Source organism: Centroberyx affinis, unplaced genomic scaffold, assembly GCF_046629955.1.
Source record: "Centroberyx affinis isolate AG114_WGS23_722 - 3 ecotype Tasmania unplaced genomic scaffold, CSIRO-AGI_Caff_v1 ptg001484l_1, whole genome shotgun sequence".
Lineage (NCBI taxonomy): Eukaryota > Metazoa > Chordata > Actinopteri > Beryciformes > Berycidae > Centroberyx > Centroberyx affinis.
This window is the reverse complement of record NW_027279951.1, coordinates 713,441-732,287: the sequence shown is the minus strand read 5'-3', so window position 1 is coordinate 732,287 and position 18,847 is coordinate 713,441. Positions and strand designations below refer to the sequence as shown.

The 18,847-nt window shown below is 40.7% G+C and overlaps 1 protein-coding gene across 1 annotated transcript; it reads left to right on the top strand.

Moving 5' to 3' along the window:
* The first annotated feature begins 2,265 nt into the window (after positions 1-2,265).
* On the top strand, positions 2,266-17,686 carry LOC139650369 (sodium- and chloride-dependent GABA transporter 2-like). Its single transcript, XM_071527020.1, has 15 exons — positions 2,266-2,400; positions 9,953-10,154; positions 10,612-10,746; positions 11,371-11,511; positions 11,651-11,735; positions 11,823-11,955; positions 12,083-12,217; positions 12,313-12,416; positions 12,539-12,663; positions 12,752-12,864; positions 12,986-13,123; positions 14,374-14,476; positions 14,591-14,691; positions 16,224-16,394; positions 16,634-17,686. The coding sequence occupies exons 2-15, from the start codon at positions 9,959-9,961 to the stop codon at positions 16,817-16,819; spliced, it is 1,866 nt and encodes a 621-aa protein (XP_071383121.1). The 5' UTR covers positions 2,266-2,400; positions 9,953-9,958; the 3' UTR covers positions 16,820-17,686.
* The last annotated feature ends 1,161 nt before the right edge of the window (positions 17,687-18,847 follow it).

The window sequence follows — 18,847 nt, the reverse complement described above, 5'->3', positions numbered from 1 at the left end:
GGTGGGTTGACACTTATATACGCTTATATTGCCCGTTTTTCCCCATGTGATGAAGAACATGGGAACACTTGGCATGTATGTAGGTTTACATGCATGATTTTATTGAAGTAAAAAGGCATTTTATTAAGTAACTATTATTTTACAGAATTACTATTATTATGGTATAATAAGTAACAATTAGTTTTATAAAGTTTTATAAACATACAGTGAAATCACTTTCAAACAATAAGGTTGACATATGTTAGCGTTGTGTGTCAAACATATGCACAAAATTCTCAGTATTTAGTTTGCCTGAGTTGGACCAATATGATATGACACAGTTGACATATTATGATCATTACCATCAGTTAAACCATCAACAAAACAGTTATATTATTATTTATTTCATTTATGTTTTTGTTCTTTCTTTCTTTCTTTCTTTCTTTGTAATATGTCATTTTATGAATCAATAATGTAATTTTCCTTGACAAATTATGTATTTTTTGTGTGTTATGTAAAGCACATTGAATTTGCCTTGTATATGAAATGTGCTATATAAACAAAGTTTGCCTTGCCTTGCCTTAAACATTTAAAACATTCAAAAACACAAAATACAGAATGGAAACTTACTTGCTTCTCATTGATATTTTGCCTGCATTAAAATGATGTCATCATCTGAAAATCATGTGACTTGTGGAAAATTCCATTCTTTCACAGGGGAGTTTCATTAGTGTGACAGAGTTGACAGTAGATTTAGGAATGCAAATATATTTAATATTTTCTTTTCTTTTCTTTTTTAATGCATTCATTATGATAAATGATATTATGACAGAAAGAAGGGACAACTAGGACAATTTGTACTGGCATATTTGTAATTTTATTTGTATTAGAAGTTGAATGAACATACTTAGTGACATTGCAAAATGGCTTAGATTCAAGAAAAGAAAGTTATTACAATAAAGAAAATACACTTTCAGGTAATACAAATTGTGCTTTAAATATGAAGAGTTTTGTTCCAAAATGAGACATCACCATTAAAAAAAAAAAGACACCCACTCTCCCATATTGACTGCTGGCATTAAAGATAAGCACATTATGGGTTAGTATTAACGTTAGGAGTCATCTTAAGGCACTTGCAAATTATTTTGAAATATGTCAGAGGGTCTTAAAAGGCACCGATTTGGAGGAATGACTCAGATGTAGTACAGGTCAGTAAAGGAAAATAGAGTGATAAAAACAAGCCCTGCCTACTGTTTTATAGGTTCATGTGTTTATGAGGAAAAGAGCACAAACTATCAGTTGTACTAGTTTTCCTGACCTGTCAGTCTTCTGTCTGTGGAATTGCCATAGAAATGGTAATGAATAGCATTGATTGTCTGATGCCTTTAACAGGTGTGTCTACTTGCAGCAGTTTCCCCAACAATTAAATGGGTGGGCTGGACCACCTTGTGAAGAAAAGGTGCAAACTCAAAGGAATGTCATTTGTACTGGTTTCAATGGAGAGTTTTTGTATTATAGTCTTTATTACCACACACAGAAACAAACACACACACACACATAATACTTTGTAAGTAATTTATCAGCCAAATGAAAATTACTCTACTATAAGCATAGCCATTAAATGGCATTAATTGATGGAGACAAATGCATTGTGGTGAGAAATCTAATACAATGATTGCATGCTTCTGTTCCTCTTGAAATGTAATGCTATACAGGTGCCAAGAGAGGGAAACTCCTCTAATGTGACATACATCAAATAGAGTTTGAAGTCCAACTTGACACAGAACTGGAGGATAATAATAATTTGTTTGTTTTTTGTCATTAATAATAAGCAGAAAATTATGATTTTAACACTAAATATGAGGCACATATGAGGTCAGCTTTGTGGGAATTCAGACCAAGAAGAAACTGAACCTTAAGCCGTCGATTCTTAACAACTACAGTAATTAAAGATTGTGAAGAGTTAGCTAAAAAGAATTAGCTACATACATTACTGTACATACAGTAACATAACAATCGGATATTAATAAGTGTTCTCACATTTACATTTTTTCACATTTAAAAAAACAAAACAAATGGATGAGATAATTATAAATACTCTCCAACTCCTTTAAAAGTATTTTACAGAACAACAGGAGAGCTACAAATGTGCAGAATGTAAGCCAGTAACCCCAAGATAACGGTTATCTCCTTTATCTTAGCTAACATGCAAAGCGACATTGACACCAAGTTAAGACCATACATTTGTTTGTAACAGTGTGTGTGTGTGTGTCCTGTTGGTTTCAAGAGAAGACCGCTGTTGGCCTCGGTAGCCCCTCCCCATAGAAGACTATTTCACTCAACTCCAACAGCCTTGGAGAGTGGTTGGACTTTTCTTCCTGAGAACAATTTTCTGAAGAGGAAACACATCAACTACTAGAGGTAAAGTGCACTTCTTTTAGTTTTGAGTTCTCATAAAGTATATTATATAAAAGAAAAATAATAGTCAAGAAAGTGTATAGTTAAAACAGGTTCAGTTCTGAATGAGCACAGCAGGTCAACCGGTGTTCGAGCACATGTCATTTGGTGTTAACACTTTTTTTTTAAACACAATTAACTAGTGCTCCTTTGGCTCAGTTAATTTACCTACTGGCATTTTAGGCAATATTTTACAAATTCTGTTGTGCATGCTAGCCTTCCTTCTGTTAGTTCTCTTGTTAGCAAGACAAAATAAATGCAAACAAAAATAGAAAAACAAAACAATAGAGTCACTTATTTCACTTTCAGGCAAAAACAACCTACAGTCCTCCTCTTTGCCAGAGACCCAGAAGACCATGACCTGCTTCTGAGAATAATACTGTAACCTACAAAATTTTGAAACATTTTCCAAATCATGCTCACATGTAGCAGTTTCTATCTGGACCTGACAGCACTTACTCTTAGAGACATTGCACTGTTTAGTTAGATGTGGTCAAAAGAATCATCCTAGCTACATGTAGCTTGCCAACAATGTGAGATTGCAGTGCTGCAATTTGAATCCAAAGCTAGGAAGATCTGATTTGTTACTGTATTGACAAGTTTCAAATAAAGGAGAGGTGTAAAGCGGACAGTAAGGGCTGCTAAATACAGTAATGCAGAAAATTGAGAAGGTACATTTATGATAATTTAACCGCTACAAGATAAATCTCTCATCCTCCCACTGTCTCATGGCAAACAGGGCACATTGCAGACTGAGAGGCTTATAAAGTGGAGGCTACCCAAGGCCGAAGGGAACTTGTTTCATTTATGTGACAATAACTTACATTTTCGAGTGACAAAATTTTGCAAGCTAACATGAGAGAGTAGGCGCCTTCGGGGAAGAGTTTGTTTTCCACAGATTATTAGGCTTTTGCAGTCCCTTTATATGTGATAACTCACAGATCTGTGATGACTCACAGATAAAGGCACATGAAATCACAATAAATTAAACAATAGTGAAACAATAAGAGGAGTAGTTTCACCGGTCCAGCATTTACTTTGCTTGCTATAGGGCATTCCATTGCTTTAGCAATGACATGTAGTGCTGCCTTTTTTTAATGGTTATCTTTGTTGCAGTAAGTAAATCAGTTTCTTTGCTAAAAATAAGTGCAGTCTTTACCTCAGACTATGCAAAAATGCAAAGTAACCAGGTAAATCAAATTTCCATGAGTGACCTCTGAGTTCAAGTTCAAGTTTGTTTATTTATATAGCCCCTCATCACAAGCATGTCTCAGAGGAGTTTACAGAGAATGAGCCATAAAACAGAATGATATAGGACAAACATCAGGAAGAGCAAGACAAACAAAAACAGATTATAGCAAGACATAACAACCCACTCATTCTACATAGCTTAACCCACCCAGCACCACCAGCCTTAGACCCTCCATGCATATAAGGAAAAACTCCCATGAAAAAAACTTGTTAGGAAAAAAATAGAAGAAACCTTGAGTGGCTGAGTGTGCAATAGGTGCCGGGAGAACAGTGACAAGAACTGGGCAATGACAGTGACAAGAGAAAAACAGAGTGTTTATGTGATAGAGATGCAACTATCTTTACATCTTTACTATCTTTAATAACCAAAACGGCTCCGACCTACCTGAACTCCCTCATTCAGGTCTACGCTCCCTCCCGCTCACTACGCTCTGCCATGGAGCGGCGCCTGGTGCTGCCACCTCAGCAAGGCCCTAAGTCTCTAGCCAGACTCTTCTCTTCTGTGGTTCCCCGGTGGTGGAACGAGTTGCCAAACTCCATTCGATCCGCAGAATCCCTCTCTATCCTTAAGAAAAGGCTAAAGACCCAGCTCTTTAGCGAATACCTCCTTTCATAAAAAAAAAAAAAATTTGATGCACTCTATGCATTACCTCATAACACTGCCTTGTAGCACTCCCTCGTAGCACCTATGTCCTGTTGGACCAGAACTTAGCTTGTTGCACTGTCTCGTAGCACCTTTGTCCTGTTGGACCAGAACTTAGCTCTATAGCACTTACTCTTGTTGTTCTCTCCTATCTAGAAACTTGCTTGTGTTGTATGCAAATCTCATGTGTAAGTCGCTTTGGATAAAAGCGTCTGCCAAATGTGAAATTGTAAATTGTACATGACAGCTAAGACTTAATCCTTTCAACAATATCAAACACATACATATTGAAGGTTTATAAACATTCATCATTCAGTCATTTCATGCAGACAAATTTGTCATAAACTGTTATTTCATATATAGGCTACAAGTAGGTCAAAGGAAAAGTACATTTGTTAGTAAGAATCAGCTGACCACATCAGAGCTGTTAAATGACGTAGAGTAGGTAATTTATGATTGAATGGGAAGGTGAGTTACACCTCAGGAATGAGCAAGGGAAATAAGCACAGCAAGTTTGTTTCTAATCAGCATATTTTGTTAAATCTTTGTTGAATACTCTGAGTTGTTAAGTCAAATCCGAAGCTTACTGAGCCAGTGATGGACGTTATTGAATAGGCTCTGGAAGTCTTCACGAGTCGAGACACCCAAAGTAGCTATAACCCACTCATTTGGTCATTTAGGAACGTTTGGTTCATTGTTTGAGTTTGATGGCTCCTTTTGTGGAGCCGGTAGCTGTTTGGGGTCAGATCAAACGTGAAGGTGGGAGAGACAGCTCTGAGGTATCACTGGCCAAATGCTGTATTTGAATGCAGTGACTCCCTAGCCAACGATTTGCCTATAGTCGTGCTAGCAGATGCTGCACGAGAGTAAAGAAAGCTATATTGCCAACCAGCCAACCAGAATGAGTCTGACACTTCCTAAAAATCCGAAGCTTACTGAGCCAGTGATGGATGTTATTGAATAGGCTCTGGAAGTCTTTACAAGTCGAGACACCCAAAGTAGCTATAACCCACTCATTTGGTCATTTAGGAACGTTTGGTTCATTGTTTGAGTTTGATGGCTCCTTTTGTGGAGCCGGTAGCTGTTTGGGGTCAGATCAAATGTGAGGGTGGGAGAGACAGCTCTGAGGTATCACTGGCCAAATGCTGTATTTGAATGCAGTGACTCCCTAGCCAACGATTTGCCTGTAGTCATGCTAGCAGATGCTGCATGAGAGTAGAGAAAGTTATATTGCCAACCAGCCAACCAGAATGAGTCTGACACTTCCTAAAAGTCAGGCTTCTTTGGGCAGTTAGTTCAGTATTAGTTTCAATCACATTAACAGCAGCATCTACTCAAGAAGTGTTGTGTGTGTGAAGTGAAATAATTAGCCTGATAGAAAATAACAAGAGAGTAGTAGTGTGCAAAACATGTGGGTCAAAAATTACAGATTACATTCACTATCTCAGACTTTGTGCACTCAGTGGTATGTTGAATGTGTAAAATATGCTGGGTAAATGTCAGGCTAGCTAGGTAACATTAACTAACTTGGTTAGTGTATCTGTATGAGTTAAAAAATTGTGACCACTGCTATAACCTTATGCACATAGCATTATCTATGATTATACAACAGGTAGTTCCGACCAAACAATCTGATTGGTCAACTAGACATTTAGAACGTGATCAAATCAGCATGACAGCACACCTAGCCGTGCTCATAACTAAATATTACTCCGCCATATATTATCATACAATATATTTAAATATAAATAAATATCTGTTCAGCCTTGACGTTACTAGACACTCTGGCATCCTCCATCAGCTGTGCCGGTGAGTCGGTGAAAATACATGTGAAGTTTGCGGACGTAGTAGCTAAATCTGTCCATGAAAAAAATATTTTTTTCAGCTGATATCTTAGTTACAACAAGATTGAGCTAGCAAGGCAGTTTTGTGTGTGTGGTAATTATTCAGTTTGGGAAATCCCACGATCTCTAGAAAGCATTAGCTGAAGTTGGTTGGCTGACTCAACAGGGACTAGAAATCGTCTCTGTTGCAGGTCGTTAATAAGGTTCGGCCTACTTGCTGGAGTAGTAAACTAGGCTTCATTACATGGAAGTCTACCAGCCCAAGCCGCAGCAGCAGCCTAGCTCCCAGCCCAAGCCTAGGCCACAGCAGCAGCCTAGCTCCCAGCCCAAGCCTAGGTCGCAGCAGCAGCCGAGCTACCAGCCAAGTCTCAGTCTGCTAGCCTCCAGCCTGCTAGCCTTCAGCCTGCTAGCCTTTAGCCTGCACTCCAGTCGGTTAGGCTCGGACTTTTGAGCCTAAAACCTGCCTGTCCTGACCCGGCATTTCCGGAACCCCTGGTTTCTACCATGGATCATCTGGGGAGCCGCCCTGACGCCCAGCGGTCGCCCTTTGAGGCACCAAGAGGCGGCGAGGTCCCCGTGGCTCCCAACACCACTAGCTCTCTCTGCATTCCAGCGCCACAGAGTCTCCGCTGCCCAGCGCCACTACTGGGGTCCAGTCAGTCCCTGTTCCTGCGCCGCGGCAGTCTCCCGTTCCTGCCGGGCTGCGGCGGTCTCCCGTTCCTGCCGGACCGCGGCAATTTCCTGTTCCTGCGCCGCAAAAGCTCCCCGTTCTGCTGGGCCGCGGCAATCTCCCGTTCCTGCTGGGCCGCAGCAGTCACCTGTTCCTGCGCCACAGAGGCTCCCTGTCGCCGAGCCGCGGCAGTCGCCTGTTCCTGCTGGGCCGCAGCAGTCGCCTGTTCCTGCTGGGCCACAGCAGTCTCCTGTTCCAGCGGCGCAGAAGGTTTCTGTTCCTGTGCCGCGGCTGTCTTCTGTTCCTGCGCCGCGGCTGTCTTCTGTTCATGCACCGCGGCTGCCTTCTGTTCCTGCGCCGCGGCTGCCTTCTGTTCCTGCGCCGCGGCTGCCTTCTGTTCCTGCGCCGCGGCTGCCTTCTGTTCCTGCGCCGCGGCTGCCTTCTGTTCTTGAGCTGCAAAAGCCTTCTGTTCCTGGGCTGTTAAAGCCTTCTGTTCCTGGGCTGCAGCTGTCTTCTGTTCCCGGGCTGCAGCTGTGTCTTGTTCCTGAGCTGCAAAAGCCTTCTGTTCTTGTGCTATTAAAGCCTTCTGTTCCTGGGCTGCAGCTGTCTTCTGTTCCTGGGCTGCAGCTGTCTTCTGTTCCTGGGCTGCAGCTGTCTTCTGTTCCTGGGCTGCAGCAGCCTTCTGTTCCTGAGCTGCAGCTGTCTCCTGTTCCCGTGTTGCAGCAATCCGCTGAGCCAGAGTTGCAGCTAATTTCTGTTCCTGGTCTGCTGCAGTTTCCTGTGGCTGTGTCAGCAAACCCCTGTTTCCCTGCCTTCACCGGCTCGCCTGCCGGGCTCCCAGCTGACACAGCCTGCTCTTCAGCCAGATCTCCAGTCGTCGGCCGCATCTGCCGACGCCCTGCCATTCTCCGTCGGCCGTCTCCGACAGCCGTTGCAGGACACCGGTCCGGCATTCCAGTATCCGGTCAACTCCAGTGTTCCCAGTGACTCTGATAACACCAGTGCCGTTCCTGCACTCCAGCCGCCGGACTCCAGTCCTGCGCTCCAGTCTCCGGCTTCCGGTCCTGCGCTCCAGTCTCCGGCTTCCGGTCCTGCGCTCCAGTCTCCGGCTTCCGGTCCTGCGCTCCAGTCTCCGGCCTCCGGTCCTGTACTCCAGTCTCTGGCTTCTGGTCCAGCATTCCTGTCTCCGGCCTCCGGTCCCGCACTCCTGCCGCCGGACTCCGATCCTGTACTCCTGTAATCTCGCAACCTGCCCCTGACCCTACTCTTCTGGTGTCGGCTGCATTCCCTGACCTCCAGCTACATCGCCGGCCTCCTGAGCGGTCCAGCCTTTGTCGCCGACCTCCTGAGCGGTCTTTTCCACGTCGCCGGTCTCCAGAGCTGTTCCGCCACTCTGGTCGTCCTCCTGCCCGTCCTCCAGAGCTGTTCTGCCACTCTGGTCGTCCTCCTGCCCGTCCTCCAGAGCTGCTCCGCCACTCTGGTCGTCCTCCTTCTTGTCGTCCTCCTTCTTGTCCTCCAGAGCTGCTCCGCCACTCTGGTCGTCCTCCTGCCCGTCCTCCAGAGCTGCTCCGCCACTCTGGTCGTCCTCCTTCTTGTCCTCCAGAGCTGCTCCGCCACTCTGGTCGTCCTCCAGAGCTGCTCCGCCACTCTGGTCGTCCTCCTGCCCGTCCTCCAGAGCTGCTGCGCCTACGTGTCCAGCCCCCAGGCCGTCCGCCTGAGGTTTCCTGTTTGGCCTCCGTCCTGCCTCCAGGCCGTCCGCCTGAGACTTCCTGTTTGGCCTCCGTCCTGCCTCCAGGCCGTCTGCCTGAGGTTTCCCGCTCCACCCCTGTCCAGCCCCCGGGCCACTTGCCTCCTAGTCCCTCCTCCGGGCCCCCTCTACCCACCCTGCTCGGTGTTCCTCATTGGCTTGATGAGACGTCAGGAGCCGTCCCTTAAGGGGGGGGGGGGGTACTGTCATGGTTCTGCCATGGCCTGCCTTTGTGTTTCTCTGTGTTCCCTGCCTCCCTTGTGTCTCCGCCTCCTGGTCTGTCTGTCAATGTGTAGTGTGGGTGTGGCTCCCTCTCTCCCCCAGCTCCTACTTCACCTGCACACCTGAACCTTATCACTAATCACCCATCCCCACAGTATATTTACCCTGGTTTTTCATCCACTCTTTGTCAGTTCGTCTGTTTTGCTTCCTGTTAGTTACCTGTTTGTTACCTGCTCTGTTTCCCAGTGTACCTGTCCTCGTGTTATCCTGCCTCTTCTTCAGTTTTCAACTTCTTGCCTTGTTTCCGGCCAGGTTGGTTTTTGTATTCCTTTGTTTGCCTTTTGCCAGCCTGTTGCGTTTTTGGTTTTCCTGAGTTTGTATTTTTGCTTTAGTTCTTTATTAAAAGTCTCTACCTCAGTAAGCCTCTGCCTGCCTGTCTGCATTTGGGTCCTCACCTCTGCCCCCACGTAACAATATTATCCAGTGTTTTTATTTCATGTTAATTTGGTTTAATTCAGTAGCTAATAGCTAAACACAATGATGGAGAGTAGGATTTTCTTTTTCCCTTTGAACCAAACGTGTAGATTAAAGTCTAGATTATTGTTTTATTTTTGACTTGAGATTTTTCTATCATCCAAATAGCCTCAAGCTTTCAAGTTTGACTTGATTTACTTGGGACTTGACTTGAGCAACTGTAGCAGTGGAACAATGATGGAAAAATACAAGATACAAATAGGAATTAAACACAAAATACTGTAGATTGTTGCTTAATGGGTTATTTATTATGTGTGCGTTGCTGAAACATTTCACTTACATTTGACTTACCAACACTGGTTGAGTCATTGACCAGGTGTTCCCAACCTTTTTTTGACAAATTGATACTGAGTTTGGAAAAATTCTTGCCACCCGGTTCCTCAACTGCATAGAAATTAAACTGTTATTGCAGTCATTTTAATTCAGTTATGAATTTTTCATTATAGATAATTTTCATATCAAGGGACCCCTCTATAGACTCTATCTACAGATTCCTATTTAAACAGTTATGATCAGGTAAACATGTACTCCAGTTTATAACATTCATAACGCTGAATAACAGCTATACAGCACATTCATGAACACTTATTGATTCCCTGCCCAAGGTTGAAATGGAGCACAGAAACAACGCAGAGGTGAAAATGAATCTGATGAACCTTGGGAGCAGTATGGGGCATCCTCAACCCAAACCTCAGGAGAGGGAAAAATGGGGCAATAAAATGGAATTCTTCCTGGCAGTAGCAGGACACATCATCGGTCTGGGAAATGTCTGGAGGTTTCCTTACCTTTGCTACAAAAATGGAGGAGGTAAATATATCATAATTGTTGTGGGGCTTTTATTTAATTGTGAATTAAATATGTATGTGAGGTGAGACAGAGTGAGATTGTTACCATTCTTTCTGCAGTGTGACGTTTTGCTTGCTTGCAGTAAAAATCTTATCCAGGAGAGAGAATGAATGAAGAATAATCAGGTGTGCATGTACAAGATGACAAAATTTGCCTATTAACTGTGTCCAGTAAACGGCTGACTTGTGTGGCCACGTGTTTTGCCCACAATGGTGTAACGATTTCTTAATGCAGGCCTCTACAAAAATGATACCCATACCTCTTTAGCAGCCTTATAATCTTCAAGTACAGATTCTCCACATAATAACATTTATAAGCAGAACCACACCACCTTAGTATATTCCTTTTTGCAACACCTTTTTAGTGTGTACAAATGTATTGAAAATGTTTTAACAAAATCTTCAATCTCGTTTCAAAGGGGTTTTCTTCATACCTTATGTTCTGTTCTTGTTCACCTGTGGCATTCCGCTGTTCTTCCTGGAGACATCTTTGGGCCAGTACACCAGTCAGGGTGGAGTAACATGTTGGAGGAAAATATGCCCACTCTTTGAAGGTAAATTCTCAAGATGTTCAAGGTTGTAGCATGATTTTTATATCAATTCTGAGAAGAAATAAATGCTACAAACAACTGCATGTAACAATTAGTTTAATAAGACAAGGCAACATTAAACATGTCCCACACAAATAATGCAGTCCCCCTCACGGCCAATCAGTGACATACAGTATATAGTATGTCACCTTGTTTGGATGTGTAATTGTAGCACTTTCCCTTTGGTGATATATGGACAAAAGTACAAATTACTAGTTAGTAATCATTCAGTACATCATTCCTGTAGCTACCCCCCTTGGGACAATTGGTGTAATTTGGAAAATGAGGTGGGTTTACATCACTGGTGTTACCTCAGTATCAGATGTCCGATTTTTGGTTTGTATTTTAAAGTAGCCCTGAGAACCGCAGCCTCATGCTAAGTGGGTTCTGGTTGGGTCTCATTCTGGTTGGGAGGGTACAAAAAATACCTGACCATCAGTGGTGGCACATTCTCACTGGAGACAACATTTCATAGGACATCAACCCACGTAATGTCAGATACCTCTACTAAGTCAATGCAAAGTAAAAACAAAGTAGTGTCTTTTCATTGTTTCAGTGTTAAAGTAAAACATCAATATCTCTCAACAGGCTTGGGCTATGGAAGCCAAGTGGTTGTTTTGTACACTGGGGTATATTACATCATCATACTGGCTTGGGCCTTCCTCTACCTGTTTTCTTCCTTCAACTCCGAGCTTCCTTGGGCAAGTTGTCAAAACAGTTGGAACACAGGTACTAAGATCTTGATTTCAAGCTGTGACACATACAGCTTGAGCATTGTGTTTAATGTGTTAATCAGGTTTCTAACTGTTTTCCAAGCTGCAGTACATCAGCAGTAATTCCTGTGTAATATTTCACAACCTCTTCTTAGATGGCTGTTTTGAGCATGGTCAGAATCATACGTCCACTGAGCATCTCCATGGAAACACAACATCTTCAGTCGTAGAGTTTTGGGAGTAAGTAGTACGAATTAAAACGTCATGTAAGGACAGCTGGGTTTTTTTTTATGCTTTTTGGATGTTCCTAAATAAATTTCATTATAGGAGGAGAATATTGGGCTTGTCTGGTGGAATTGAAGAAATCGGCAATGTTCGGTGGGATTTGGCCCTTTGTCTGCTACTTGCCTGGGTGATCTGTTACTTTTGTGTCTGGAAAGGAGTGAAGTCCACAGGAAAGGTAAGACAGAATCTTCACATTATGTTTTTTCTTTACATCTGATATTATGGAAAATATGATTATATCATAAAATATTGACTCTTAAAAAGTGACCCAAAAACTGAATTGGATGCCGGTTCTGTCTCAGGTGGTCTACTTCACTGCTACATTTCCATATTTGATGCTGGTGGTGTTGCTGGTTCGTGGCCTTACATTACCGGGAGCCAAAGATGGAATCAAGTTCTACCTCTACCCAGACCCGTCCCGCCTCACTGATCCAGAGGTACTAGCCTACTATTAAACATTTATTTGATGCTCTAATTATCACTTCTATTATTACAAACCTAAACTGAACTAAATCTCTTCCAACATTTTCAGGTGTGGATGGATGCTGGTAGCCAAATTTTCTACTCCTATGGAGTTTGCACAGGCGTTTTGACAGCTTTAGGAAGTTACAACAAATACAGCAACAACTGCTACAGGTTTTTATATTTATATCCTTGCTCATTATACTCTATACCCTTCTGCAAAAATCAGACTTCATTTTTTTTTGCAATTTGGATTTGAGGGGAGGTTTACTAATTTTCCAACATTTCACTTACAGAGACTGTGTTTACCTGTGCTTGCTGAACAGTTTAACCAGCTTTGTAGCTGGCTTTGCCATCTTTTCCGTGCTTGGTTTCATGGCATATGAGCAAGGCATAGACATCTCAATGGTGGCTGAATCAGGTATGAATTGTTGCCAATGCATGTTCTACAGAAAGCTGTGTAGAAATGATATAAATGTTTAATGATGTGATCAATGTACCATTTGCAGGTCCTGGCCTGGCATTCATTGCTTATCCTCGTGCCGTGGCCCTGATGCCAGTTCCCCAGCTCTGGGCCATCTTCTTCTTCGTTATGATCATCTTCTTAGGATTAGATAGTGAGGTAGGACCAAATATCCATCCTGCTTGAAAAGTAATGATTTGATTCAGACACTTTGCGTGATAAAATACATGACATTCATTTTTACTATTTAATTACAAAACAATCTCTTTCATCTTTATAGTTTGTATATCATGAGGCCTTGGTCACAGCGATCTCCGACATGTATCCGTCCTTCTTCCAAATCCCCTGTCGCCGTAAACTCCTTCTCCTTGGCATTAGTGTGGGAAGTTTCCTTATTGGCCTTCTGATGGTTACAGAGGTGAGGGCTTGTGATATTAATGAATTACTTATGGAATCTTAGACAAACATAGACAGATGTATTATAGTTTTCCTCATTGTTCAGATGCATTTCTTGACACAACAGTGCAGATTTTAAGACAGACACAAACACTAAAACTATGTTTTAGTTTGTAAAACAGTAAATACATGTTCATAATACAATACAATTTTTGAAACATTACATGTCATTAACAAAATCACATACTGATGTCTAAAATGCAATCACAAAAGATCTTCAGTAACATCGAGCAAAAAGGAAAATGGACATCAGTTTTTGGTAACACTTTATAATAACCATCATTAATAAATGGTAAATTGATAGTTAATTAAACTTTAGTTAATAGTTATTTTACTGTTAACAAACAATGAAATTATCATTAATAATGTTTACTAATTATTAGTAATGCTATAATTTATGTTATTTTATCATTAGTTTGTGTAATATAAAATCATTTGTTTATAAATTATATATTGTATCATAGCTGATAAGAGACGGTAAAAAGGGTAAAAAGCTATGATACAATATATAATTTATAAACAAATGATTTTATATTACACAAACGAATGATAAAATAACATAAATTATAGCATTACTAATAATTAGTAAACATTATGATGATCATTTCATTGTTTGTTAACAGTAAAATAACTATTAACTAAAGTTTAATTAACTATCAATTTACCATTTATTAATGATGGTTATTATAAAGTGTTACCCAGTTTTTTTTTTTTTAATAAAAATAGTCAAATCTTAAGTTTACAGTTACCACATCATTACAATTAAAATAACTGAACATAAAATTAACTAAATGCTTTAGTGTCCCTAGATTTTTTTATTTTTATTCAACAACATCTTGCCTTTAATTGGCATTAGGCCATACATTTTCATCAATGTCTTATATTTTCCTTAGCCAAACACCAGGAATAAACAAGCTTTGTGTGGCGTATCCAACCTTGGCTGCCTCAGTGGTAATGTCATCACAGGCGAAGAGCATTGCCTCAGTGAAAGATGATTTGCAAAAAAGTGTTGTTAGTGTGTGAAGACAACCAGAAATAATTAGACATTTAGCAAATGTCTTTGAGATAGTGATCATTGTGTCAATGCATTTGCAGTTTCTAACCAGTTACCAGAAATGCATCTGAACAATCAAGAAACACTACAATTTGGATGTTACAATGACAAACCTGTGCTGCTTTTCAGAGAAGGATTATGTTTCTCTCTTTTTGCAGGGTGGACTTTATGTTTTTCAGTTGTTTGACTACTATGCTTGTAGTGGAATGACACTCCTGGTTTTTGCCATTCTCCAGTCTGGCTGTGTGGGATGGGTCTATGGTAAGACGCATTGATATTTTTTAAGATATGAGATAATGCTGAGACAACTGACAGTGGAAATATGTTGCATGATGCAATGAGTCTGACGTGGCTAACATGATTTTTTTCCTAAAGGTGCGGATCGTCTGTATGATAATATACAGGACATGATTGGCTATCGGCCGTGGCCTTTTATGAAATACTGTTGGCAGTACTTCACACCAGCTATCTGTACTGTAAGTATTGGAAATGTTTTTACTGTTGGCATGCCTGCTTATTAAAGATGAGATACGTAGCTACGTTTTTGGTGAAATCCTGTTTGTTCACAGTATTCTAACAAGCAAGTGTGTCTGACAGCTGCCAGTGGCTTCTGTCCCAACACAAGTACACATGTCTCAACCAGATGGAAGGCAGTACCAGTGACTGACTACTGTGTACTGTATAGGAACCCTAGGTTGTTTACACCTTCAAGTGTTTTCAAATAAATGCAATTTTGAATCAGCTGTTTAAGAAAATCTGTGCAATTGATTTTGCTGAAGAAATATTTCATTAGATGATGATTTAATGAACTGAGGAATGTAATCTTTCAGCAAAATAATTTTAATTTGCTGCTGATGTGATAGTTCAACAAGCGTTGTATATTCATATTATGGCAAAATACAGTGACACTCCCTGAAGAAAAATACATCATCAGCAAGGATCATGTGTGGTCAAAACACAAATATGGGCTGTGGCTTGCAGACATTGGATCAGAGAGCAAAGTGAAACAGGTGAACAACTGTGAATCACTTGGCTGAAACTTTCAATTCAAGAAAGGAACAGGTTGTTTCAGAAGATCAGTGTAATGGGATTCTATCATAAGGTTGCTGTGAATAAACAGCTTATAATACCTTTTGTTCATTCAGTGGTGCAAAGATTGCATGGACTGTAATTAACTAAAGAGCAGAAGAAAAATGTAGTACAGATGAGTCATCCTTCACCCCACTCTAAGGTGTATGATTACATATGTGGTGCAGAAACCTACAAGCCCAAGTGCTTTGCTCCAAGTGAAAAGTTCTTGCCACTCTGTCAAAGTTGTAATGGCATGGTTTATTTGGTTTATTGGTTTATTTATATGGTTTATTTTGACCAGCCCAATTATAAGGAAAGGTTACTGCCAGTCACTTTGTTGGGATTCTTAGTGATCACATTCATCCGATGACAGAGCATGGTCTTATGGTAGTGAAGTCTTCCTGAATGACAATGTCTTTAATCTCAGTGTGAGAAATAAATGTAATTTCGATAAGTATGAACATTATATAGAAATAATTCTGTGATTCAAGCCCTAATGGCATTTAAGTCCAATATGATATGCCGTTACTGCATAGGGCCTAGGCCATGCCCACATCACCAACCAAAACCAAAACAATAAGGTGGACTTGGGAAAATATGTAAAGCAAGGATTGCTGGATCTGGCTGCCAAGTTACTTACTTTGTGTGAGATAGGCTTATGGCCTTTTTTAAATTTGAAATGCCACTACAGTTTCCCCTTTTGGCCAAATTGCATGAAATTTGATACAGTATACGGGCGTTTGCTCTTTTGACCATATAAAATTCCACAGTGTAAAATATCAATCTTCATTGTATGTTTTCCATCAGCTAAATAAAACGCACAAAGGCCACAAAAATAATTTCTAAAAGCCCCTTTCTTTGTGCCCCTTGCCAACATTATATGATCTGAACTTTGCATTCTGCTTTTACATCTTCTGTTCCCATCTCTCCCCTTTAGTGCACATTTGTCTTTTCCTTGGTCAAATATACTCCTCTCAAATTCAACAACACTTATGAATACCCCTGGTGGGGCTACACCATTGGGGGATTCTTTACTCTCTCGTCAACACTCATGGTTCCTCTCTGGATGCTGTATGCTATGAGTGTCACCCCGGGAACACTGAGACAGGTACGGTCGCATTTTCTTATTGTAAGAAAAGCTGAAAAGTACCTACAATAGAAAGAGGGCAATAGAGACTAGAATGCCAAGAGAACACAGGATATAGCAATATAATTCAAACAAACTGCAATACTGACTTCAGTACCTCCAAAAGCAAAGTGCTTGGTTTTTATTGGTCTATTTTATGGATGCTGAATGAATTGTATCTGATGATACTAATGGCAAATTCTCTTGCTCTCTCTCCTCAGAGAGTCAAAGCGCTGTGCACTCCAGCGAAGGACTTATCTAGTGCAACACCAAAGAAGGCACTCAACCGTGAAGCATTTCAAACTTTCACAGAGTTATACACACTGCGCATGACTGAAACTCCTGCAGATAACAGAGCTCAGAGAACATCTATTGTTGAGCTGCAAGTAAAAAGAGGACATCCCTAAACTGAAAAAGAACCACAACAGTGACAGATGTGGAACCATAACAATATTGTCTGCCAGGCTGGGATGCCCCGGTGGCTTCAATCGGTACGGCGTGTACCATTAAGGCTAATGGCGACGGCACAGGTTCGAATCCGGCCCTTGCCCTTTGCTGCTTGTCATCCCGTCTCTCTGCCCTGTCTTTCCTGTCTCTCTAGTCTACTGACTGTTTAATAAAGCAGAAATGCCAAAAAATACTCTTTAAGAGACAATATTATCCCTCAGTCAGTATTGCTACCAAAGGGTTTAAGGGGAATACAGGGAAAGACAGTACAATATATAACAATGCATGTGGCATCAGTAAGAACTAACATGATTAAGCCACTTACTATCAGATCTTGAAGGTTGTGAATGTGGCCTATATATAACTATGACAAGTGGCATTACAGTAACATTACATCCATAACTTCACATAATTTGAAGCTTTACGTCATATGTTTATAGTGTAATATAATATAAACCTAAGCAATGTTATGTTTTAAAATTTGTTGTTAAATTTTAAAAATTTAATTAATTAAATTTGTAAATTGTTATTTTGATTATAAATAGTAAATCACAGTAATAAATTAGGAACTCAAATCACTTATTCACTTACTGACTGACTGAATGCATGAATAAAGGAAGGAGAAGAGGAGGGAATAAAATACCTTGATGATAAATATTTTTTTCATCTGTATGCCAGTTGGCATGATATGAAACTATATATTTGCTCCATGTATTTTCTATGTATTAAACCAAAACATTTTATATTTTGTACATATGTTATGTATGCAAGTAGTTGAAAGTGAAAGTTTTCATAGTTTCATAATAATTTTACAGTTTGAACTTTGTTTAGCCACATATCTGTATTTCTGAAAAATAACAGTAAAATGCAAATTGCAAAATAAAGAAAACATTCCTTTGACATGAAGAGTTTGGGTGTTTCTGTAAAGGTCTAAGTCACATGTTTCAGTTCTAACTACTGTGGTTCTAGTTTTATGATGGCATAGTCTGATGTCCTGTATATTTTGGCACAAAGGACTGCAACATCAAATCCTTTGTATTAGTAAATAACTCTTAGGGAGATACTATAGTGCTATTTTATACAAACACAGTAATTCTGAGGATTAAGTGCCTAGTTCTTGAGTTTTCTGCTATTCGAAACACATCTGAAAATGTCTGAATATACTGTAAATCAGTATCATGAGGCTTTAGACTTTCAGCAAAACTTCTTAAGTCCAGTCGAAGGTCACCATCTGCTGGTTAAGTTGAGACACTACACGAAGAAAAAGGTTCAGGTTACGGTAGTGGGTCTATACAGAACCGTAATGACTCAAAGAACCCTCCGTTAAAATTTTAAAACAATATGTGAGGAAGACCTTAACTGTCCAATAAACTACAGTGCAGTACTTTTATATGCTAAAGAAACAGCAGGCAATTTCTGATTCTGATTTTCCTATTAAGAGAAGATGCCTGCTCATGACAGTATCTACACTGTCATAACAAAAAGAATATGCCTTTATCACTCACAGCATAGTAAAGCAGAGTAAAGGAATGTAGCTAGCCACAAGAGGGCAGCACAAACACAGGGCCAACTGGATGCTTCTTTCTCTACAGTTGCCATAACCTGAAGAATTATCATGTCATTGTCATTAATTAGCAAAAACTCCCCCCCCCCCCCCCCCCCCCCCTTTCCATTTTGAGATCACATATTTATATATATAGACACAAGTGGGTTTGAATAAAATTTCACAACATTATCCACAGTCAGGAAGGAATGTCAGGTCAACATGCATGCACTCACAAAGCATACACATCTAAATATATGAGGCTGTAGCCAGTGTAGTGCACAGTGGATTCAGCTCAGGGAAGGTGTGTCTTTTCTCAAGTGGAATCAGAAATACTGCTCCTTTAGTCCAGTTGAAGGTAACACCATCTGCTGGCCAAATTGACACACTACACACAGAAAGAGGAGGGTTCTTCAGGGGTTCTTTGGTTCAGGTAACGGGTCTA

Bases quoted from the DNA above. Each gene is read 5' to 3' on its own strand.
- LOC139650369 (XM_071527020.1), top strand. From the start codon at position 9,959: ATGGAGCACAGAAACAACGCAGAGGTGAAAATGAATCTGATGAACCTT. The intron at 14,477-14,590 runs GTAAGACGCATT...TTTTTCCTAAAG, and splicing joins CTGTGTGGGATGGGTCTATG to GTGCGGATCGTCTGTATGAT. The intron at 16,395-16,633 runs GTACGGTCGCAT...CTCTCTCCTCAG, and splicing joins CCCCGGGAACACTGAGACAG to AGAGTCAAAGCGCTGTGCAC.